Source organism: Betta splendens, chromosome 21 (genome assembly GCF_900634795.4).
Source record: "Betta splendens chromosome 21, fBetSpl5.4, whole genome shotgun sequence".
Lineage (NCBI taxonomy): Eukaryota > Metazoa > Chordata > Actinopteri > Anabantiformes > Osphronemidae > Betta > Betta splendens.
Window position 1 is genome coordinate 4,805,854 of NC_040899.1, and position 23,670 is coordinate 4,829,523.

The 23,670-nt window shown below is 43.4% G+C and overlaps 2 protein-coding genes across 3 annotated transcripts in view; one reads left to right on the plus strand and one right to left on the minus strand.

The window, feature by feature from the left end:
- cerkl (ceramide kinase-like) overlaps window positions 1-5,428 on the plus strand; it is an 18,429-nt gene extending 13,001 nt beyond the window's left edge. For both annotated transcript variants that reach the window (XM_029136784.3, XM_029136785.3), the window contains exons 6-14: window positions 475-605; window positions 693-767; window positions 2,467-2,644; window positions 2,751-2,816; window positions 2,949-2,968; window positions 3,053-3,161; window positions 3,243-3,339; window positions 4,347-4,558; window positions 4,726-5,428. In XM_029136784.3, the coding sequence (XP_028992617.1) occupies window positions 475-605; window positions 693-767; window positions 2,467-2,644; window positions 2,751-2,816; window positions 2,949-2,968; window positions 3,053-3,161; window positions 3,243-3,339; window positions 4,347-4,558; window positions 4,726-4,804 (967 nt within the window). In that variant the 3' untranslated portion in view covers window positions 4,805-5,428. The remainder of the gene's footprint in view (window positions 1-474; window positions 606-692; window positions 768-2,466; window positions 2,645-2,750; window positions 2,817-2,948; window positions 2,969-3,052; window positions 3,162-3,242; window positions 3,340-4,346; window positions 4,559-4,725) is intronic.
- Window positions 5,337-19,037, minus strand: itga4 (integrin alpha 4). Its single transcript, XM_029136783.3, has 29 exons — window positions 18,564-19,037; window positions 17,784-17,972; window positions 17,307-17,431; window positions 17,009-17,109; window positions 16,472-16,604; window positions 16,292-16,359; window positions 15,903-16,035; window positions 14,427-14,512; window positions 14,210-14,272; window positions 13,991-14,131; window positions 13,781-13,889; window positions 12,466-12,560; window positions 12,200-12,290; window positions 12,048-12,093; window positions 11,470-11,624; window positions 11,106-11,260; window positions 10,862-11,014; window positions 10,622-10,698; window positions 10,344-10,482; window positions 10,102-10,200; window positions 9,920-9,996; window positions 9,651-9,740; window positions 9,308-9,395; window positions 9,054-9,161; window positions 8,750-8,875; window positions 8,480-8,605; window positions 7,730-7,828; window positions 7,471-7,590; window positions 5,337-7,380 (listed from the first exon to the last, which is right to left on the minus strand). Exons 2-29 carry the CDS (start codon window positions 17,957-17,959, stop codon window positions 7,270-7,272), a joined length of 3,090 nt encoding a protein of 1,029 aa, XP_028992616.1. The 5' UTR covers window positions 17,960-17,972; window positions 18,564-19,037; the 3' UTR covers window positions 5,337-7,269.
- Window positions 19,038-23,670: the final 4,633 nt, after the last annotated feature.

Below are 23,670 nucleotides of genomic sequence, written 5' to 3' on the forward strand. Positions count from 1 at the left end.
GTAGGAGGAGAACGGGAATTGTTTACTTTATATTTACTGCAAACATAAAATCAGTTACGCTTCTGGAAACACGGACAGATCTGTTACACGGTTTACTACCATGAACAAACAACGAGACAATTCCACTTAACGCTAACCTTCAGACCAGTTTAGAGTCTGACTCCAAGAAGAAGATTCAGTCCCAGGTCCTTCAGGCTTCGAGGCAACAGACTCATGTAAATTTGTTCAATATTTTAAAAATCTCTTTAAAAATATTACAATATCGTGTATTTAATGCATTTTTTTTATTTGATTTTAATTGAGAACAATCTTCTGTGTAGTGGTTATTCATGACAAACGCAGTTATGCTGTGGAGAATTTCCACCCCCTGCTGGATGGCTGTGTACCTGAGGACACCTGATCCAGCCTGGCACATACATTTACTTTGACTTGGAGGATTTTTCTCACCGTGTTGTCTCCCCTTCTGCCGTTCAGGGTGGTGTGTGTTGGCGGGGACGGTTTCGTGGCAGAGCTTTGTCACGCTCTGGTTCTCAGAGCTCAGCTTGATGCAAACTCTCCTGAGAATCCGGTGAAATCATCGCTGCCACTGGGGATCATTCCTGCCGGTGAGAGAGAGGATGCGCTTCACCCACATTTACAAACTAGATCTACATTGTGTTGGTTGATTAACTCTAAGCCGTCCAACTTCACAGGCTCCACAGACGTGGTTTCCTGTTCTGTTCATGGAGTGAGAGATCCAGTCACTGCAGCCCTTCACATAGTCCTGGGTAGGTTCTCTTGTTCACCTGTCACCTAAGCCTCATTCTGAACTGGTTCTGTCTGTTTTGGATCTATAATTGGCCGTGCCTTATTGGAGTCATCTGATTGACATTTCATTCACAGTTTCATTCGCATGGGTTTTATTTAGGTCTATGGGTAAAAGTCATTCTGTTTTTGATCTACATTCACATCCACTTCCTACGAGCAACAGTCGGCCAATCAGGAGCTTGTGTTCGTGCCAAGATTTGATGCCACTGGCTGACAGTCCCTCAGGAAGTAGGGTCACAGTTTAAGGACGATCTCAGGTTGTGTTGTGGGAGAGCAGAGGGACGGAGCAGACAGATGTCTAACAGCACGATCAGTTTCACTCTAAATCCCAGGTTACTGTGATGGCTGTGGCCCCGCCACCTCTCAGGTAAACCTGCTACCCAATCAGACGGCAGCGGGGCTGGCTGCCAAGTTTTAATGACAGGTTGTGGTGAGATGGTGGCTGATTAACACTAATCACTACTGGAAGCGGTGTGTGTTTAGGAGAGAGACAGATGGGAGTATTCAGCAGCTTCAGAGCAATTTCATAACAATAGAAAACAGTTAAAATTTGGCTAAAAGCTGTTCCCACAGATACCGGGTGACTTAAAGCTACTGAAAGGGAAGAAGTGGTTGAACTGCTCAACGCAAAGCTTTGTCCAGGTTGGTTAAAACTCAGCCCTCAAATAATTAAAACCATAATTTAATTTGTAAGCGCAGCCACAAACGGACCAGAAAAGTGACAGCATGCAGTCAGAGTTCAGCTGGTGAGAGTGTTTATGCCCAACACGTGCAATGGTTCTGTGGTTTGTTGCACCGAGGCTCATAGTAGTTTCATATTTAGCTTCTGGAAGTTTAATGATATTATGTTTGTTTGCATTTTTGACACAGGGCTGACAAGCAGAAAGTTATAAATGTTGTTCCTGTTTCTGTCCAGTTCACTACCAGCTGTTTACTGTTTGTGGCCAAATAGAAACGGGGCTGATCCTTTAAAAAGCGCTGCAGGTTTGATAAGTGAGCGTCTCAACCTCAATCCCGTTCGACACACACACTCAAACATACACAGACTGACAACGGGCCATATGGTGAGGAAATCAGATTCCCTCCGGAGAGACAGACAGGCTCTCAGTCAGACAGACAGGTGGGGAGACACAGTTCAGTAGGTTATAGCAGGTATGCGGCCAGATGGTAAACTGAGTGTGTGCCACTGATTGAGCATCTTGTTCAACGCTAAGGACTTTTTGATGTTTTCTGTGATTCTGAACCCCTTAAATGGCTGACGGTGGATCTTATGTGTGCATAAATACACCTTCACCGAGCCTCAGAGAGCTTTTGTTCTCTACTAAATCTGCTGTACATTCACATCACCCACATTCACATTCGGCCAATCAGGAGCTCGTGCTCGTGCCAAGCTCTGGTTCTCTGGCTCACAGTCCCTCAGGAAGCAGGGTCGCAGTTTAAGGACAGTCTCAACCCAACACTGCTCGAGTCTTTACAGAGTGTTCACAGCCTCCTGACCTCCTTCTGTCACTCATAGTTGAAGCACTGCTCTTCATCAATATTAATTAACTTCAACATATGACTGCTTGGACTTCTTACAGAGGGTCCTAATTTTCCCTCATAAATATTTATCATTACGCTGATGATTCATCCACATCAGTATGTGATTCTCCTCCTCAGGACACCTGCAGGACGTGGACATGTGCAGCTTCTCATCTCACGATCAGCTGCTGCGTTTCGGTTTTTCCGCCATGTTTGGATTTGGAGGCCAAAGCTTAGCGCGAGCGGAGAAGAAGAGGTGGATGCCGTCGTCACGGCGACGAGAGTACGCACTGGTGAAGACACTGGCCAGACTGAGGTGACAAATGCATGTTGGTCCCATTCCTGTTTTACTTCCTGGACATTATTGTTGAGCCCAGTGAGCCTCATACTGTATCACACATCTTCATCCTTGACTCCATCAGGCCAGAGGACTGTCAGCTCTCATTTCTACCAGCAAAGAGGTCCACCAGCGAACAGGCTGACCATCGGCAAGAACCACACACGCTCACACACCATGTGCATCTTTACACCTTAGAATTAAAAAAAAAAATCTAAGCAGAATAAATGGTTTAATAGGGTGTTTAACTAACTAATAAATGTTTTGTTCTTCCCTCCGTCAGAGACCAGAGTCCAGATTTAGGTGAGACCACTACTTTATATCAATACATCTGTATTTTCCATCAGTTTTTATTTGACACTTTGTTTCTATGTTTCCCCAATGTAGAAGCAGAGCAGACCTGGGTGACTAAGCAGGGTCTTTACCTGAGCATCAGCATCATGTCCATCCCGTGTCTGAGTCCACACGTGCCTCGAGGGCTGGCTCCCAACACCAGGTGCCCCGGCGTGAAACAGGTCTGTTCCACCGCAGCTCATTTCAGCACATTTCTCATCGCTCGGCTTCTTGTTTGTGACAGTTTGGCAAATGGCAGCGCAGCGTTGATCGCGGTGGGAAACACTTCCAGGTCGGAGTTCATCAAACACCTGAAGAGATACAACAGCTCTAGTGGACAGGTAACAGGAATTACACTCAACATTTTTTCTCCACCTCTGCTCTCTCTGACCTCACCACAGGCTCCTCTTCTCGTAAAGCAATATAAAGTACAAACTAATTAGCCAGATTAGCCTGGTTCAGCCCGGCCTGGTCTGGGACACCGCACACTAACCTATTTACTAAATATACTGAGAGCGTGGCGTTCACGTACTGCACAGTAAACAGGCTGTTTACTTCCTGACCTACATCCTGTTGACGGACAGCTCAGCATCCAACATGACAGGACACAAAGCGGTGATGGAGCAGCTGATGTTTAACCATTAGAGTAGAGGTTTGCTTAGATGTCGAGTATAAGAAACATCCCCTCAGACACGTTTTCATTCATAATTATTTGTCACTGCAAAAGTTGGTAAAGTGTCACTTTCATGTGTTACTTTTTATCTGATCAACAAACCACAAAAGCCTTCAGTTAATTGTAATCTAGACCAGTGTCTGTTTTAAGAAGTTTAACATTTATGTATGAATAATACTTACGTGTTATTTCAGGATAAAACTTGGAATCATTTTAAATATTCTTAAGGTCATTTTTCTTCTGCTTTATATTTTAAGATCAGTAGGTTCAGTAGTAGTTTCTAAGCAGGTTTTTAATGCAGAATTTTCATTTGCAAGGTAACCAAAGTTATAGTTGTTATCGTAAAACAATCAATTGATCCTTTAAAATCTGCTTTCATTTAAACTTGCGGTAAGAAAACCGATTCAGAGGAGAGAGAGAGAAAAAGAGAGCGCGCTTCAGCCTTCCTGTCTTGTTGGACTTTGCTGCCCCCTGTTGGAGTTTCTGATGAGTCAGAGCGTCAGCTGAGGCCAATAAACAAGAACGAACCCAGTCACCCAGAGGATTTTAATGAGCTTCTCTGACCCGATCTGGTGAACTTTGGTGCGCACGCACGCGCGCGCACACACACACACACACACACACACACACACACACACACACACACACCTGTCCTGTCTATTTATTCTCACGCAGTTCAGCTTTTCCTTCGTGGAGGCCCACACAGTGTCAGCCGTGAGGATACGGCCTTGGTCACTTCCTGCTGCCTGGTCGGAGGAGGAGAGTGAGGAGGAAGAGGAGGAGAAGGGCGACCCCAAAACCACACCCATCATCCAGTCAGAGGGAGCTGCCTTCCCTTGGAACATGGATGGAGAGCTGGTGGAGATCCCCAACGAGGTGCTCGTCAGGTACGGTGCTCAGTAAGATTAAAACTGGAGTCAAATAATAATTAAAAGTAAAGTAGCAGTAGGGAGGAATTAGTTTCTGTGTTTAGTATTTTTAAAACGTGGTCATTTACCTGAGATGAGCGTCACTCTGGGTCCTAATGATTGATCTATCTGTGTGGTGCGTTCAGGGTCCACCAGCGGCTCATCACGCTCTATGGGGAGGAGGTGGAGGAGGTGGAGTCTAACGCCTCCTGCAGCTGCATCTGAGTGTTTTGCCAGTCACCATGGTAACCATGACCATCCTTTGTGACTTTCTACAGATGTAAAGTCTATTTTTTAGCTTTGATTGTTTCAGCTTTAGGAATTACAAAATCATGTTTACATTTTACTCCATTTTAATTATCCTCTATTATTTTTATTTTTATTTTTTTATTCCAAATCTCGTTTTACAATCGTGCAGTTTGTGGATCCACAGTGAAGGAATGTGTAGACAAGGTTAAATTTATTTATGTTAAATATTTTTTACTTCATCATAGTGATAATGTAATAATTTGGCATGTTTTTAGTAAATGACTCTCTTTTGTTAAAAAGTCTACCACTGTGATGATGATGATGTCACTATTTCTGTAAATGCACGTTTTAAAAATCTGAACCAGATCAAATGAGCCAAAGACAGTTTTATATTTAAATATGTAAATATGCCATTACTGTATGTTTAAACTTATATTTGAATATTGAATAATTTTTTAATGTTATTTTTGTAGTTACATTTTGTGTATAGCAGACAGAATACTAGAGCTTTAAATAGAAAATATTTGATTTTAATACAAACATGACAATAAAAGCAGTGAGACTCTCCAGTGCAGTAATGTAATAAAACACCAAAAACATGTTTGTGATGTGACTTTGTACTAAATAAACAGAAACGGTGGTAACAACGGATTTAAACATCTGCATTCACAGAATACAGAACTGAGCTTAAAATGTTCTGTCACAGTAGTCTGTCATTCTTCAACCCCGTGGCTCAGTCATTTAAAGCGCGTTTGGGGGCTGTTAAAACGTGTGACCTTAAAACAAGGTCACACTGAAATGTTCCTTCAACTCATAAATACAAATATAGAACTGCCACCAGCTGAAATGTTCTTTTTAGTATGCGACGTGTTTATCAAATGTGTAAACTGTATAAAAGAAGCAGGTCTCACATGGTGACATGGTGTTTGCTCCCAGCGTCAGAAGCACTTGCAGGCAGTCACGCTCCGGAGCTGCGTTCACGTTGCTCCTGTTCATTGTCGAGTTTTTCCTGCACACACCAAAACAGTTTCCTTGTACATTTCCTTGAGCGGCTTCCTGTGAGCAGGAAGCTGCTGCACAAGCAACAGATCCAGAACATGCGAGCAGGCGTGGAACCAGTCAGAATAGAACATGGCACAGTGAAATGGATCAATCATATCATTTGTTAATAAACTTTTAGAAAATTAAATTCTTCTTATTTTGACATACATCTGCTTGTAATTCAATTCTAGAATTGTAGAATATTTACAATCATTATTGCTCGTCGCTCCGTTCTTTTAGTATAAAGCAAAAATTTGATTTGTATTTCAGTCACTCACATTATCTTTTAATCCATTACAGGTTCAGCGTTGCTGCTGGTAGATGCATTGAAGCCTATTCACAAACCCGGGTTAAAGAAATAACTAAAACAATAAATAACTTAAACAGATTTGTCGATTCACCTTGGCTATTTCATACATGCTCATTATTATTATTAGTAGTAGTAGTAGTGGTAGTAGTAGTAGTAGTGTGTGTATGTTGATGAGTTGTCAGTGAGAAACTAGACATGTTTTTGCTACCAACTGCCCTGAAAACAAGGAGAGCAGCTGTTCCAGAATCTCAGGAAATGAAATGGGTGATGTCAGGTATCAACATTCTGTTTTGGAAGGCTTTGTATTATTCACTGCCTCCAACGGTCCACGTTTCAAAGTTTCTGCTCACTGTGCCATGTGAAACCAGCCATTCAGAGGCTGAAAGACCAAAACAGGGTCATTGTGTTTTATGGTGATTAATATCAACCAGGTCCCGGATAAACGGTTGAAAAGGGATGGACGGATGGACGGATGGACGGATGGATGGATGGATGGATGGATGGATGGATGGATGGATGGATGGATGGATGGATGGATGGACGTACGGTGTTGCAGTGTTTAATGCTGTGTTAAATAGCAAGCATTAAACGCTGCAACACCGTCCATCTTTGCGTGAGAGCAGTGCATTAAATGTTGCTCAGCAGGTGAATAGAAATATAAAATAAACATATATTCAGAGAGAAACGGGAGCTTTTCTACAGTTCTGAGCCAACGTGAGGCCAGTTCCCGTCTCACGAGTGTCATTCTTTGGTTTGTTTCCTCTGAGTCAGAGACCCCAGAAGCCCTGAGGCCTTCCATTGCTCCAGTCTTACTTCCCTTTGAACGAACCCTCCATCCTCTCAGTGACGCCGTGGTTTCAAGTCTTTGAGCTTGTCTGGGTTTGTGAAGGTATAGTGAGCAGCTCAGTTTGGGGTCCCAGGTGTGTTCAGGAGGCGCTCACTTGACACATGTCAGCGCTTCAGCTCTGAAGACTGTGAAACAGTCTGGACAAATTGGTGTTGACGCTTCATCTGCACGGACTGTATGTGTCAGTAAAACTGCTGCACAGTAACAGCTCCTCCTCCAGGCAGAGGCCGAGGCCACTGGGGGTTAGATGGTGCTCTCCCGCTTTTTGTTTTTAGGAACGTAGTCCCAGCTGTCCCTCTTGAACTCCTCCTCCTGCTCCTTCCTCTTACCGAAGTCCCTCTTAAAGAAACCAGCCTGAGACACAAATGAGAAGAAGTAAGCTGGTGTCCCTACAACAGCAGTGTACTGTTTACTGTATGTTCACTGGGGGAGATTAATATTCACCTTCCACAGACACCAGATGAGAGCAGCCAGGATCAGCAGGCCCAGAACGAGACTGACCACAATGATGAAGGTTTTCACTACTGTTGAGGGTTTTTGGGTAAAAACTGCTTCCACCACCACCTACAATTGTACAGCGTGAGATGATACATGATGATTGAATGATACATTAATGGTTAAAGACAACTGGGTCGAGCCAAGATGATTTTGGTTTCCTCAAACTTCTACCACGGCTTGTTTCATGCAGTGCAGACAGTTTTACCTCAGCTAAAGGTTCTTTCTGGACGAGGACGGTGTGAGAATCTTCTCTTGGGGACGACATCGTTGCGGTGCTCTCCAGCATCATGATACTATGTCGACCCTGAGATGACACATACACATGTTTAAATGTGTTTCTCCAAGTCTCAGGTAGCACTGTATCATTTAGTGAAACAACCTCTCCAGCCGCTAATGCATATTAGTCCTTCTCTGGTGCCAGTCTATGGTGATTATCTCTATAAGCAGCACACATACAGCATGTAGCAGAGCTGAACAGTCCCATCTTAATGTTACTTAGTGCAACGTGTCGATTGAGCCTCCTGTGATCTGCGGGGCCTTGATAACGCTGGATGTTGTTGTTGGCCAGATGTTGAGCAGATCCAGATTGTTTCTGACATCGTTATGTTTGTATTCCTTGTTTTATGTGTGAGGAAAACATTTGTGTTTGACAAGTTGCTCCTCGGGGGGAAAAAAGTATTTTTAAATGATTTGAAACTCAACATTTCCTAAAGATTCGTAAGTCTTCCAATGAAAACACAAGAGTGACTTTTGCTCCAAAGCAGCTGCAGATGTGTTGAAATACAGTCACTGGGTTGCTTTGAAGGCAGTTTTTGTCTCAGTGAGGAGATCATCAACAGTCAGTGTCACAGGACGAGGTCGCTCATGCTGCTAGCGTGCTCATGTGGTTGTTTGCCAGCGACTGGGGTCACAATGAAACCCCATCTCGATCTAGTGTAAAGTAAGCGTGTGTTACCGGAATCTGCAGTAGGACAGCGGGGTTCAGTTTGATCTCCAGCCGGATGGTGGCATCTCTCCCGGCCTCCAGGTTCCCCAGACGACACACCAGCCGCTCACACAAATCGTCTCCACGGCCACAAAACTGCACGCACGCGCACACACACACACACACACACACACACACACACACACACACACACACACACACACACACACGCAGCCAGTGAGGAAATGTCACCCCACACGGTTTTAAAGCTGTCATTTTGAGTGTGTGTACTGTTTATACCAATCTGCGGGAGGAGGTGGAAGAGAAGAAGAAAATGAGCTGTTGGATGAAGGAAGCTTGAGGGACGTCACAATCCTCAGCAACTGAAATAGCGGTGTCGCTAATGGAACACACACCCTGAGACGACTGCGAAGACAAACAGCAGTTAAACCCTCGTTCATGCTTTTATTAAATCTTACTCTGACACACTCATTTCTATAGGACCAGAACTGTTTTGTCTGAGCTAAATTTAGGCTCCTTTAAAATAAAAAAATACAATTAATTCTAAGCGTTGGACCAGCAAAACCAGTAAGGTCTGACGTGCCTGCCAGTCGACCATGTGCAGCAGTCTGTGACGGTGAGGAGCCAGGATCTTCGGCAGCGCGATGTCAACCACAGTGTCTGTGGACCTGCTGGGACCAGAGTTCAGCACCTGCAGACGAACACAACAACACGTGGAGAGTCAGGAGACTTAATATTAGTTTCAGTCACACATTAGCACTGACTCAAGCCAAGTCAATTGACCTTGTGTGTGATTATCTCATGCCCAGGAATCATCTGACCTAATTGGACGTTTACCTTGTAGGTGTAATTGAATCTTTCAGAGTAGCACTCCACCGGGGTCAAGTCTTCATCTCCAAATACAAAAGAGGTGGGAGTCACAAAACTGCAAACAGACACAAAAACATCAAACAAGAACCGGACACAACAACATACTTTTCCATAACTTTGAGACGATTGATATTTCTGGTTTATGATGCAAATGCATAATCAAACAGTTTCCTGATCATATTTGAAAGCATCTTCACTATAATCACTAAATTCATTAAACTTTTTTTCAGTTACTTCATGTACATCACGTTAGATTATGTTGCTTTATTATGAACATGATGACTTTGCATTTTTTTACTGACTCTCTCACCCATGAATGTTGACTTTGACTCCATATTTAAGAGGAAGAACAAGGCTGATGGCGTTGTCATGGAGATATTCCTCCTTCTCATAGTTATCACTGAAGAAAAAAGCAGATTTTCAGATTGTTTACACATAATGCACCTGCACAACCAAACTCCCCACTTCCCCATAAAAACTCCCCACTTCTCCACAAAAAACAAAGAAAAGTTTAAAGTTCACGAAGTCTCTGCGTTTTAATAAATTTCACACATGTAGAGTTTGGAGAAGAGGTTTCACCTGCTGGTATTGACATGGATGTTGATGTCGTCAGGTGTGCTGTTCTGGTTAACTTCCAGCAGAAAGTCGATATTCAACTGCAAAAAAACAGAATCCATGATCATCACTCATTGATCCTCCTAAAACGCTTATTTACTGTATCTTTATCTGTGAAGGCTCCTCCCTTATCCTCTGACACTTACTTGGGCACCGGCTGGAAGGAGGAGGCTGGTTACACTGCAGTCAACTTCCACCACTGTGCTGTTGGCCTCTTGTGTGACATCACAACTGACTGCATTGTCCTGATGATAAAAACAGGCCGTCACTCAGTATTATGAGTCTTTTTTCTAATCATGTAACATCCCACTTTACATTAAGCTGCCATTTCCTAACCAACAAAGCCTTTCATTTGCTATAATGCACAAACATCATGACATGAACTCACATTCTGTAGCACATTAATATACTGGACATTGACTGGGAAGCGTAACGTCAGACGCGGCAGGAAGGCGTCGTCTCCTGAGTTCAGCAGGGAGGTTTTCAGCTTAATGTGTCCAGAACCCAAAGCAAAGTACGTCTGCTGACTGAAGACAAGCAATACACAACGAGAAACATTCACATCATTTGATGAGGCTCATTAGGCATCAGATGAGAAGATTGGTACTGTACCATGACTTAAAGTGCAATGTGTTGTGTCTTTACTGTGTGTGTCTGGGACCTTACTGTGGCAACACTAGCTGAGCTGACAGCTCCATGTTGGTTGAGCAGTTAGCCAGAGAACAGAAACGAGTGAACCGTGTCTGATGGAAAAACACATGATGGACTAGGAAGTCATGTTTATAATGGTTTAGATGGGTAACTACAGCGTCAGGCCAAAAGTATTAGATTGAGTCAATTATTATCAATCAATCAACGAGTTTAGTCTTTTCATTGGCATGTGCTTGGGGTTGGACTGCTCTGTACCTGGTTGATGATGGTGTTCTGGTGTCCTGCGCTCTGCTGCAGAATCGGTTTCAATGGGGGAAAGATTTTGTGAGCAGCTCGGTGTGTGTTTGTTTCTCGCAGCTTGTAAGAAACCTCAAACTGGACCGGAGTGAAAATATCCCTCACGTCTTTCTGCAGGACAAAATGAAAGACATCACTGCAGCTCCGTTGCCGGTCATCTGCTGTAACTTCACACAGTGATCAGCTTTTTCTTAAACGTTACCCTTTGATAAGCTAAGTGTGACGTGCAGGTGAGCCGTCCGTGTCGCGCTCTCACAACATGCATGTGGACGTGCTCCGACCCGTTGGCATGAAAATAGAAACGATGAGGGAAGGATGGTTTATGGAGAAGGTCAGAGGTCAAATTATATTGAAGATCTGAAAATAAAGGGAGCAAAACTTTTTGAATCAGACATCAACAGATTACTGGTTTACTGTATTATTATGGTACATATATAATTTGTCACACTAGAGTGAAAGTTCAATTTGCTATCAACTGCAGTTGTGCTACACATGACTTTAGGTGATGATAGGTGATGAGAATCATAATCGTTTAAACCAGGACACTCAGCATGTCTTTACATTACCTATAGCTCCTTTGAACTGCCTGGATCTGACGCTGAAGCAAACGGTGACATTGAAGCAGACAGTGGGAGTGTTGTGTTCACGGCACAGCGCCACTCGCTGGTCTATTTGCTCAGGCAGCGTAAGGAACCCTTTCACCTGAATCACTGGACGCGTCCTGCAGCACGCACAACACAGACAAATTATATTATATATAAATTATATATATAGCAGTCTTACTCCTACAAGCTTGGGTCCATGATGAGCATTAACAGACTAGTTTGTGTATGGTAATAGTGTGTTTTGTGCTTAAAATATAGCTTCTTGGACTATATATAAAAGACACTTACTGAACTGTTCTAATTTTAAAAGAAGAACATATTTTCTAATCTCTCCTTTTCCATAAAGATACTGTATATATATATATATTGTAAAGCTGCAAAAGATATTAATAGTATGCTGGAAAACCAGCTGATATCTTATAAAGCACATTTGTATGTAAGAGGAAGTCGTGATATCTGAGTTTTTTAGCTGTTGAGAAACAATGTGACAAGACCTTCTAGAACATTTAAGTGAGCTGTTTGACTGAGTGTGGTTTTACCTGAGAACCACAGCAGAGTCTGATAGGAACGCACCAACTGCCACATCTGTAGAACGAGAGAGATTAGGATGCTTCAACGGGGATTCACTGGGAAAGATGTAAATTATGGATGGCGTCACACAGGAAGTGGTAGTTGTGTCGGTCTAACTTACCCTGGTAGCCGTTATCATCTATATCAACGCCAGAGCTTAGCGACTGGCCGAACATCTGGAGGTTTTTTCCCAGGGTGGACCCTGTAATCCTCTAAAGAATAACACACATGTACATAACCATCATACTGAACATCACAAAACCAGTCATGCAGTTCAAATAAACTCTGAATTAAACTAAGAATAAATACATAAAGTTAGTTTTTTATTTGTTTTATTATTTTTACAGCACCACAACAATGTATCTGTGCTGTTACTGGTGTTTGTACCTGAGATGGATTGGATGAGATGCCACCGTTCCTGCCGTTGTAAATGTAGACGGCTCCTTTCAGCTCGTCCTCCTGTGGGGCACCAACTGCCACATCTATCAGCAAACAGATTGCAATATGAAGTTCTCTACCTAAGCTCAGCTTCAACCTAAATACACGTTTCCTTCCTTCCAGGACTTTTACTGGTTTTATGTTTATCATTCTATTCATTTTGCAAAACTACAACAGCACCTATCACAATATAAGATGCCATTGGATACAGCTCTGTGGTCTGTGTGCTGCTTTAGTGAAGCTGTCCTGTGTAGAACAGCACTTTATTCCTGTGCAGTATATTGTGGTTGCTCTACTGCCATAAATCAGTGGAGGAGCACATGGTCATCTCTCTAATAAACTAACTTCTAGTCTGCTCGGATGAGAAGACAAATGATCTCCTTGAAAGAACCAAGTGTCAATCCATTCAGTAGATGTTGAGGAATGTCCCTAGAAAAGCAAAACCTTAAAAAGCTTGGGAATAATGTTCTGGGGAACATAATATTTATATGCAAATAGTTGTGGAGATATTTCAGTCTAATCAGAGTCGGGGCTAACTTTGCCATCCAAGTACCCATGTTTGGCTAAATAAGACAAGACGTTCAAAGGCCTGCCAAGTCTGGACTTGCACTAGTTGTAGCCAGTCATTAAGAAACGTCTACTAGAAGAACATATTGTGTATCAGTGCATGAAATTGAGGTAAAATACAGCATGGTCCTTATTCCAAATTTACTTAATCCATATTTACTAGAGTACTTTGAAGATGTGATTGTCTGAAAGTCAATTCTGTCCAAACTGAGACCAAGCTACTGGAACACACGCAGCTTCAAAGAGCCTTTTATCTGGCGGCGGTAGATTAGAAGGTACGGTCAGTCACAGAGCAGCGGCGCTTTGTCATTACAGTTGTAATGAACTTAATGACACAGTTTGACACGTACAGAGAGGTCTCAGCGGGCGTGAGGGCGGTGTGTTATAACCAAAGCTTAACTTCTTGGTTAATTTCAGGAAGTATGTGTTACTGTTGCTGGGTGGGCTGTGCACACTGTGCTGCTGACACTTCTAGGGGGTTCAAGGCAGTAACGGTACAAGTACTGTAGCAAAGTTGAAAGTCATTTGTCACAGTTACCGCGATCGAAGTGTCCTTGAGCAAGGAAGTAAACCAACCAACCAGCTAAGGTGAAATAGCTCAACAGATGATAGTTACTGCTGCTTTAGCTACGGCTGAAGCTGAATCTGTAGTGATTAGAAAAGCTCAGTAATTGGCTTTATTAGAAACAACCGTTACCATGGTAACCATCATCATCCAGATCTCCCAGGTCAACTATAGTTTCTCCAAATCGGGCAGCGTAGGCGTTGCTGCCACTGAGTTGAAAGTCGGCCTCCAAAAGATTTGCCTGAGACACAGTTTAAGAGGGAATAAGTGAATTTAGCTTCACTATCAGAGTTGAGCTCATTAACTCTGAACAGATTTTCAGAATCCCTCATCTCCACTCACCTGTCCTTGGTTGATGTACACGTAGACTCGTCCTTCCTCCCTTGCGACACCCGTTGCCATGGGGGCACCAACCAACAGGTCCGACAGACCATCAGCATTCAGATCCACTGCACACACGCTGGAGCCGAAGTATGATCCCAGCTGCACAGACACAAAGGTCAACGCACTGCTCTCCAGCAGCAATAGCACAGTAGGACGCTAACGAAGAGCATGTTTCACCTCTGTTCCGTACACCGCAGAGGCCACACGCAGCATGCTGTTGTCTACTGTGAAAACCAGGACCTGCGCATCACAAACACATGCACGTATCAGTTAGTGCAACTACGTAACACAACACCACCAGCCAGAGACTCTGTTGTAAAACTGTACCACTTCAACTGGTGCTGGAGTCTAAACTAATGTTCAGAGGTTACAATAAAATGTAAATGGGTCCCACCTTGCCCTTCTTGTTGTGCTGCGGAGCTCCACCAACCACCTCCAAACTAGCAGGACTCAGGAAATGACCGGCTCCAACTGAGTAACCTAAACAGCAGAAAGATGGAAAATAATCTATAGATTTAAATGGTAGATTTTATGCTGATGTCTACCTCTACACCACTGAAGCTGGAGCTAAAGTGAACATTTTCACTTTCAAAGATAGTTTGATTAGGTGTTTACATAAAATATGACTTTATATTACATAAAGGACTCCTTACATGTTCAGAGAGGTTCCCCTAATATTTCACAAAAAAATAATTTGTGTAACAGACAGTTTTGTTTATCTCTCCTCCTTTAATCAACTCACGGCCTCTCATACTTATCTTGTGACACTGCATAAAGACCACATGCTTCACTGAAACTAAATCTAGAAAGCAGGGTCAACATGTGACTCATTTTCATGTACAGATATGCATATTTTCCTGTGATTATAAAAAGATTACATTTCTGATCAGTGTAATCAAATCCTCATTTTCTAGTTTCTAGACAAGGTGGTTATGGTTAGGCTTTGACATTGTGTGGTTCAAGATCGGTTATGGGGTAATGCATGTATGTGTGTGTGTGTGAAATGTGTGTGAAGTGTGTGTGTGAAGTGCGTGGGTGAAGTGTGTGTGTTAATTGTGTGGGTAAGGTGTGTGGGTGAATGGCTGAGAAAATGGACAAATCTAATCAAAGCTTGAAATGTACTGATTGACTGAAGTGGTCATTCATAAAAAGATAATTCTAGCAGAAAAAAATGCATAGAGATACAGAACATCACACCTTTGTACTTAACTTCCTGTTTAGTTGGTTTAAAACAAGTACTGACAGTTGAGTCTATGTGTGAGAAATAAAAGAAATGAATGTAAGGAAAAACTGAGTATGATAATAAAAATTATTTTAAAAGGCAAGTTATTTATAAACCTGTAAGTGATGTCAGTGTAATGGGGTTAAAAGAAACAGCACGACTGCAGCTATATTTAAAATGTTTACCACAAAGTCAAATATTAAACTGAAACTTAGATAAGTCGCGTGTGCACAGTAAGAAACATTGTGTTCTCTAAAGCCTAACCAATGAGGCGTGAGCCACTGTGGCCACAGAAACATCTGAAGCACCACACAATCTATTTGTTACAGGCCTCTACGGTATTTTAAATTGGTCCACTGACTAAGTAGCACACAATGTGTACACATTTAAAGGGTAGGCAATTTTATTATTTACAATATTTCATATTTGACAAGTTTCAATAAAAAACGCTTTGTACAACTCTGTGTTTCAACAGGTGTTTCATGCAGCTGGATTGTGTCACAGCGTGTACTCGTGAAAAGGAACCCACAGCAGCAGCAACACAGGAAGCGTACAGTCAGTCACAGTGTCGTGTTAACTCATTACAGCCTCACACATCAACAGACTAACAGTATCCTGGTCAGAGCTGCATCAGTGTGTGCTACTTACCCAGGTAGCTTCCGTAGCCCACAGCTAATGAGTCGTCATCCAGGTATGCAGACATCCCACCGCTGGACGTGTTGAAGACCAGAACTGAACCCGTCCAGTAATTTGTTCCTGGAGCTCCCATGATGATCAGATCCTGAGAGCGAGAGACAGACAAACCTGGTCTCTATCATATTTACCCAAATCTATTATGTATACTCAATAATGATAATAATATAAACTTATAGTCGGACAAATATTACAAACTGCTGCTGACAGGCCTGTGAACAATTATTTCTGCAGAAGTGGCTTCTGTGAGAGCAAAATGTTAACACTTCAGCCAGGAAGGACGTCACTGTGAAGATGAACAGGATCCACCAACAGACACCTGCTGTAGCTTGTGTGCTACTGACCTCTGTCAGAAAGTTGGAAATGCCAGCCTGACATGACCCGTAATCCTCACCAAACTTCCTCTGGTGGTCTGAAAGAGACAAATTTGAATTTTCACTTAATATCAATAGAAATTGTTCATTCACTTTCACTTATAAAACGATCTAAAGAGTCACACTGGCCCTGAGTGTGTGTGCCTGTACCTCTGTAGCAGGGGATGATGGGCTGGGACTGTATCAGGTCGTTGCTGTAGCGATAACAGGCTCCGTGGGGAAGCTTGTGGTTCTGACTGTCCTTCCTCGAGTAGTAAACGTTCTTCCAGAGATGCGCACATGCCTGGAGACCACACGCACAAAGATATGATATAGATTCATTATTGTCAATAATACAGTGACAAGATGGACCCCAGTGTGGTTGTTCCCATGACCCATATCACAGTAACAGAGAGAATGTTTGTGTGTGCTGAACATTATCACTTGTGTTGTGTATTTATTTTAAGCCTGCTCTGATCCTGGTTCTTTACTGTAAAACTTTGTGAGAAGTAAAGTGACTTGAGCCATGCTTGAAATGTTATTGTTATTGTCTGCCCATGTCAGAATCTGGCTTTTGTATAGAAGGAAAAATAATGTTGCCAGATAATGTGAAAAGTGTTTTCTTTCCTTGGCTTCTGTGAAACAAACAGCACCGGTCGCATCTTGTTTTTGCTGATTTGAAAGCTGAGTGTATAGTGTATATGGTACCAGGATTTGTCCATTGTGTCCAGGTTGTCCAGACAGACTGACTCCCAGCCATTGTTCATCACGCTCTGCTTCACACGTCTTCCCACAGTTTGCCGGTGTGTCTGGACACACACATACAAAATGTGAGAGAACCTTTACTGGTGGAGCCTCCCAGGTGTTTCCCTGGGAACTCGGCTACTCAGCAACCTTTCATTCTGACTGGTTCTGTTTAGCAGAATGGGTTATGATTTGGATGATGCACAAGAATGTGTGTTTAAAATGCTGGAGCAAAAAAACGTAAGGCAAGACGAGCACACACCAGCTGGCAAGCGTTGGCAGGAGTGCGTCTCTTCAGTGATGCTGCAGCGGTACAGAGCTCCAGGAGATCGAGCAGAACCAGACCTACCGGAGGATAAATTCGCTACGGGAGCTCCGACTATTAGCCTGAAAGGGAGGAAGGGAGCAAAGGGACAAACAGAGGAGGCAGTTAGACAGGATCTGTCTGTAGCGTCTGAATGGCATGTGTGTGAAGCGTCAAAGAGCTTCTGTCACCGACAGTTAGTTAGTATTCGCCACACACACGCAAACATACACTCATATAAAGATGGCAATTAGGAAGAAAAAACACAATCACAGGGATATTCAAACTTACAACGCCCTGAAATTTAATTTCCAATATGTCAACTGCAGCTCAAGAGAGAAAGAGAAGCAGTTTAATAGATGAAAACATCTTTAGTAAGTCAGCAGTGGATCAACATTAGACAAACAGAGGATCAATAGCAAATAAAGATCAGACCAGCGGTGATCTTCATGCAGATGCAGCAGGACTGAGAATCCGAACATGGAGGAGGCCGGACCACTGAACTCAAGGCTATGTCGCTCATCCAGATTGTACCCTGCTGCAAGATGGACCAGCACCAAGAGCGGCACCCAGCGCAAACACATGCTGGCTGCCGACGAAGTCCGAGTCATCACGGCCGACAAGCTGCAGGACATTGGTAAACATGAAAGGTGACAATTATTAAGTAAAAATAAAATCAATCGATACACAAAAGTGATTAAGAAGTTTAGGTTGCTCAATTTATTATTACAGACATGGGATAAACAATAATAAAGTTATAAAATGTGTGTGAAGTTTAAACAAAGCTGTTCCATTGTCTAGTATTTACACTAACCTCCATTAAAATGTTAAATACCACTATACACTATGAAGTTCCTAGTTGTGTAGCTGATGATTGTCTACATTAGACCGTTGCCCAGGTCCCCTGAACTTCTCTGTACGGCCCTGTCAAAAGAACTCTAGGCTCCTGATGATCCCATTGAATGTAAGGGATCAAAATCTGCATTTTAACGTTTCTTACGTTTGTTTGAGTGCTAGTTCTTACTAAGCTAATTAGTTTTAATCGATTCACTTAATCTATGGTCAAATTCTCTATTTAAAGTACTCTACGCTTGTTTGGCCCAGACGAAAAAGATTAAATATAAAGAGTAAACATTAAAATGTGTGTCAAAACTTTTCCTAACTGACTCCGTCCATCACCACCTCTTTAAGGGCTGCGCATCAGTGGTACCGTACCGCTCAGGCAGCAGATTTCCCGGGTCAGACAGCAGATATCCCGGGTCACACCGTGCTTCCACTCGGTACCACGCGCTGGATCAGTATTCGGTACACAGGCGGAACCGAGCTGAAGTCTCCGTCAGAGCCTCGTCGACTTGTGAGAGCATCCGTTGCTCCGCTTCGGTTAACCGTTAACGGTCTCGTGCCGGCTCTCCCTGCGCGCGAGGCAGCGCACGAGACTCCTCGATCCGTTAAAGCGCAGACAAATTGGCAGAACCGAGTCGAAGAGAGGACCAGCAAAACGGGTTATAACGAAAAGTCTCATGTGGTTTGAAGGTGAACTAAGTAGTGGGCTAAAACTCAGTAAAACTGAGGAGTGAGAGATCCTCCCTCCATCTGCGCGCGCGCGCGTGTAACGGTGTTTCCTCTCCACATCCGCGACGTCCGCTGGGCGCGCGAGGACGTGCAGACGGTTTCGCGTGTGCGTGTGTTCGGGGTGTTTCCTCTTCATTTATCACTAGAGTGTGAACACTGTCTACGGCTTTAATCGGGTTTTAATGTCTGAACCAGGAAAACACAGACATTCAACACACACGCACACACAAAGTTACACCAGTAATGCAATATATTACAATACCTGGAGGTATTTCCTGGTGACAGGGATCAGCTCACAGACTCCCAGGCAATGATGAAGTATCATAAAATAATAGCCCTGTATAGTAAAATTCTATTAACATTAGCAAGGTTTGACTACAGTATCTACATTATTCAGCTCCTTAGTGCCGCTCCACAGGTCCAAGCAAACTGCTGGTCTCCGTTTGCATAAGGTGAAAAAAACAGCCAAATAAACGGTCAAAGGAAATGGGATTCCAGAAGTGTAAATGTTTGAATACATCAATATATCAAGCACTAAACCATGAACCTTTTATTTCCAGCATTGCCTCTGGTCATTTTCCTGTAACTGTCACACAAACCGTCGGTCTGACTGAAGATTTGGTTAGAAACGGTTTCATCCACAAGGACAGCGTGGTTCAGACAGACTGGGTAAATGTGGGACAGGAACTCCGCACCACATGCACATATACACATTCACTGAGTGTGTTTGTTGGTATTTCCTGTTAACGACCCTGCAGTTATTATGCTGGAATCTGACCAGCTACCGTTCCCACCCTCCCACACACTCAGTGTCTTTATGTAGTAAAAGACAAAACAAACACACAGCTGTAAACAGGCAGAGCAGCTATTTTCTCGCTGGTTATTGTCGTATTAACACAACGTCCACTAAGACGACAGCAAAGACCAGTTGCGTTTCCTCCTTTTAAACTGGGTTTGTAAAAGTTAACCCTGTGGTGTATCTGAAAATGTACTGTTGCTATAAATAACTGCTGGACTGTAGACAAGGTTAACTGGGATGGAAGTAAAAATCAAACTCAATATTGTCATCATTCATTAGGAAGTAGGATATCCATACAAATAGCCTTCACTATGTTAATGCTAATTTTAGACAAGCTAATAAAACAAATCTCAGATACTGCAGAAACATCCCTTAAGTGGTCTCGTCTGTGTCTGACTAATCTGTTTACTGAAATGAACCCACTGACGTCTGTTGTAGGTTCCTGTAATGCTTCACTTTGTCGTCACTGTGAACCTCTGCCTGTAAAGGTCAGAGGTCGGGGCAACAGTAGTTGGACAAGAGGAACGAAGATGTGAATCAGAAGGAAACTGCTGCCTGGCGGGAGCCCAGTAAGACCAGTTAAAGCACAGCAACCAGTTCATCAAGTCTCTCAGATGGAGGAAGGCAGCAGGTGTGCGATCAGCCATTCACTCCCCACATGCAACTCGAGTGTGTTGGACTTTCCTGACACCCTGACACTTCCTCTGTTCTCTTTCATTTCTCTCTCTCTCTCTCTCTCTCTCTCTCTCTCTCTCTCTCTCTTTCTCTCACACACACAACCACTTAACATTTCTGTCCATCTCTCCACCAGGAGACGAAGCAGAATTTTTTTCTCCACTTACAAACAAAGCTGTTTCAGTGATGATGTCAGCAGCCGCCGAGGGTGGTGCTGATGTGTGACAGCAAATGTTCGGTTATTTTATTTCCATCCTTAATGGTCTGTGAGAGGATAAAAGTTACTTATTTCCTGAGGTGGTGGTGAAAGTCCTAATAGGATGAACTACTGTACTTTTAGCAGAAGCGAAACAACCCAAATTCAAGTTAGGAAAAAGTTAGTCTTAGTTTCTTAGTTCCACAATGAATTGCCTAAAATGCTGATGTGGCTGTTTCTACAGATGTGGAGAGGTGATTCATGTGTTGAGTCTTGATGTCTTTAGTTCCGCTTAATTAGGATGCTGTTGTAATAATAATAATCGCAGGGGCATTATTGCCTTGAAGAAAAGCAGGAGATGAAATCACTTTATGACCAGTGTGTGTGTGTGTGTGTGTGTGTGTGTGTGTGTGTGTGTGTGTGTGTGTGTGTGTGTGTGTGTGTGGTATGCTAATAGACAGGTGAGCCCTGCTGTGTCACATCAGTTGATCAGATCCAGACGCGGGTCTTTGATCTCAGCGCAGGGTGGGGAGGAGGAGGCTGTTCGGGGTCAAGAGGAGGCGGGGAGGAGGCAAGGCGAGGCTCCTCCATTACTGGAAATGAACGTAAATGCCGTGATTCTTCTGTGCATGCTCACACACAGAACCTGGGCCAGAACTCAGATACTGAATCACATCGCATCTAAGATGAGCATTTGTTCGGTTCCCATTTTGAGGCTAATGATTAAAGCTTTCCTCGAAAACCAGGTAATCACCAACAAACCGTGACAGCGGCTGAAGGCAGAGCATCAGTTACAGTCTGATCCAACACACCTTCGTTTTGGACTGTCCGAACCAGGGGAGCCTGGAACCGCCCCTGCGTCGCAGCTCCATTGTTCTCCTCCTAATGGTTTAAAACAAAGACTCAGCCGACTGATTCTAAACATCTGGAGCCGTCTCCCTTCGGCCTTACATGGACATCTTCCTGTGGCTGAGGTCGCTGACGGCTGGCCATCGCAGCACACGCACGCACACACACACACACAGATGAATGTAGGTCAGTAATATAAAGTGTAAAGCACTGAGGACTGTAAATATTTTAGCAGTGATGTATGTGGAGTGACACACACAGACCCCCCTGAGGGAGGAGTGGAGGGTAGGGGTGTCTGAACAGCTTGTGACGTCTCCAGGCCATGATAACGTCTGCTAATTGGTTCCATCAGGCCTCGGAGTGTGTGTGTGTGTGTGTGTGTGTGTGTGTGTGTGTGTGTGTGTGTGTGTGTGTGTGTTATCAGTAGCTGAACTATCTATCTTACAGTCGGTAACAGTTAAAGCGAAGCCCGTCTGGTTATCGTGTTATTAATGAATTCCTCTTCTACCACTCCCTCCCCCAAAACATGTGTGGGGGCAAAAAAGAGGAAGTTAACATCGTGAACGTGGAAGTGAGGAGAAAAACATGCAGCTGTTGTGTGTGAATGGTTATGTAAGATGAAAAGTCACATTTTCACTGCAACACTGTGTAGCACGAGGAGTCTGGCCCAGGAGGCGGAGGACCGGAGGCGGCCACCGCATCCCAGCGTCCTGGTTCCACACCTCTCACATGCTGAATCTGCAGCGTGGCTTCAGTCATGAACCAAAACATGAGAGTGAAACAAGCCTCCAGGTTCAACCCTGACTCTGCACAAACGCATTCATGTGAAACTGAACCAGAGCAAAACTCTCAAAACTCAACAACGCTGCATTATATCAGGCCTGTCATGGTGCCAGGCAGTCAGTGTATCAGAGCCTTCAGAGGGAAGACGGGATGTTACAGGCTTTAGAGGAAATATGCAAAACATGGTCAAAAATAGACAGAGCAAAGCACAAAAACAGAAAGAATCTGGGAAGCCTCCTCATGATAAAACGTCCACCATAGAGGCACAAACCCAGCTGCCTTCACCTCAAATGTAAATATATAGACTGAACACCTACTGCTTTACTGGATTCGCCAGTCCCAACTGTGAAACTCTACAAAAATAAACTGAGTCCAGTGAAGTGGGTCAAAGTTCAGACCATCATCTTTTTGTCTCTAACACTGTAATTAATGACAAGATCATAGACGAGCAAAAAGACTGTTTACTGTGTGTGTGTGTGTGTGTGTGTGTGTGTGTGTGTGTGTGTGTGTGTGTGTGTGTGTGTGTGTGTGTGTGTGTGTGTGTGGCCATATGTCGAAACATTAATGAGCTACAAGCCTGCAGCAGTTCACTGTGTGTGCGTGTTGTCCCACAGGCAACACAAGCTGTTACTGAGGAAGATGCCTTTGGAGACAAACACACACACACACACACATACGCACACACACAGCTAGCTGAGGAAATGACTAAACCCAGTGAGTCAGTCTCTGTCTACTCTGTTCACAGCCAAATGTATCCTGACCTAAAGTACAATTCAAAAATGTCCTTTTATAGTGAAAAAAGTTGTCTTTTATGTGATTTTGGAAAAAATGTAGCCGAGTCACGTTCTCAGGACCACATGACGCTACACAAATTAGTTTGCTAAGGCCTCATCTGGTCCAAGAGAAACACCCAAGAAGTCTGACAAAGTCTGCTGCGGCTCCAGACATTGCTGCTCTCATCCATCTACAGATACAGATGTGACAGTCTCACAACATTCCAGTTTACATCAATCAATGATCAATATTCAGGTCATGAAGTTTCTTTCCTGTCAAAGGCTTAATTAATCATGAACATGAGGAATGTGAGGAACTCTCCTCAGTGAATTCACTGATAAACTTTATTATCAGTGATGATAATGCACCTCAAGATCCTGCAGGACTGGAAGATAACAGCAGTTGGGAAGACGACCTGACTGGAATTAGATTAATCTCCAGTCTCACATGTTAAAGCCATTTTTTTTCATCCTTCACAACCTGATTCTTATTTCAGATTCTCTATCTGGTCTCTGCACGTCCCACATGCACACAGATCTTCCTCTCATTGTTCCTATGTCCACATATGGAATTCATGACATTACTCGTTACACTTTAAATTTGCAGTAGACATAAAATATAGAAAATAGAAAGTATGAGCTTCTCTTTTCACCAAGCTCTGACCTCATGAGCAC